This window comes from Sinocyclocheilus rhinocerous, unplaced genomic scaffold, assembly GCF_001515625.1.
Source record: "Sinocyclocheilus rhinocerous isolate Xijiao unplaced genomic scaffold, SAMN03320098_v1.1 C36310027, whole genome shotgun sequence".
NCBI lineage: Eukaryota > Metazoa > Chordata > Actinopteri > Cypriniformes > Cyprinidae > Sinocyclocheilus > Sinocyclocheilus rhinocerous.
In genome coordinates this window covers 1-996 of record NW_015778364.1, presented here as the reverse complement: position 1 = coordinate 996, position 996 = coordinate 1, and the positions used below count along the sequence as shown (strand labels likewise).

The 996-nt window shown below is 43.9% G+C and overlaps 1 protein-coding gene across 1 annotated transcript; it reads left to right on the top strand.

The window, feature by feature from the left end:
• Positions 1-6: 6 nt before the first annotated feature.
• On the top strand, positions 7-990 carry LOC107735804 (ATPase family AAA domain-containing protein 5-like; the record flags this gene model as incomplete). The annotated part of the gene is made up of 1 exon (XM_016547382.1): positions 7-990. A coding segment is annotated over one exon (984 nt), but the record flags the coding sequence as incomplete, so codon positions are not given.
• Positions 991-996: the final 6 nt, after the last annotated feature.

Genomic DNA, 996 nt, shown 5'->3' with positions numbered 1-996 from the left:
AACTACTTTATGCCCAAGCCGGTGGAGAAACCGTTCTCACCACCAAAGTCTAACAACATTATGGACTACTTTAAGAGGACCTCGCCTGCACAAGATATAAAAAGCTGCTCTCTAGTAGCTAAAGAAAACTCTCCGCAACCTTCAGAGCAAGCAAGTCGTGAAATCCCTGTGAAACCTATAAGAGGACAGGGGCAGAAGCGAACCAGGAAGGCCAAAGACAACAAGAAGTCCAAAGAGGAGGATGCACAGGTGGTCACAGATGATGTTGTCTTGATTGAAAGTCCCAGTGAATCATCTGTAAAGGAAAGCAATACTGCCGTCCTTCCAGCTCAAACCTGTCATGATGCCTCCTCTGATAAAGACTCTGACATGAGGAAAAATGTCACAGATGTCCTGATGATTACGAATTCAGCAGAAAGTTCTGAACAAAAACCCTCAGTAAACCAAAGCAGGAGGAAAGACTGCGCAAACAGAAAATCTGCTGTGAGGAGAATCCGAAAGGCAAAAGGTGGCTGTGAAGAGACTAAGGAATGTGATGCTGATGCACAAGAGCCTGTATGTGAGACTAAATTGGAGGAAAGTGCAGAAAAGAAAAGCGCCACCGTCACAATTTCATTCAAAGACTTTGTGCAGAATCAAAGTCAAGAGTGGGAAGAGAGCAATGTGATTCCCAAGACTGACAATGCTGACACATTAAGTGAAGGCAACCTCTGTAATGATCATTGTGATTCTGCAGTCGGTCCTCTACAGGTGTCACCACGAACTCTCATGATTCAAGCTGAGGTGCATCCCATTTCCCCTGATCATCTTGAGTCTGTCAAAGATGCCAAGGAGTTAAAAGTCGCATCTATTTTTAGTAGAAATAAAAAAAGTCAATCAAAAGAGGACAAGAGTTTGTCTGATCCTATCCCGGAGGTTAAACCGGACGTATTGCCTGACCTCAAAAGGAAATCTAACGTTGTTCTTCTTGAGGAAGATCTGGAACTTGATGTGGTG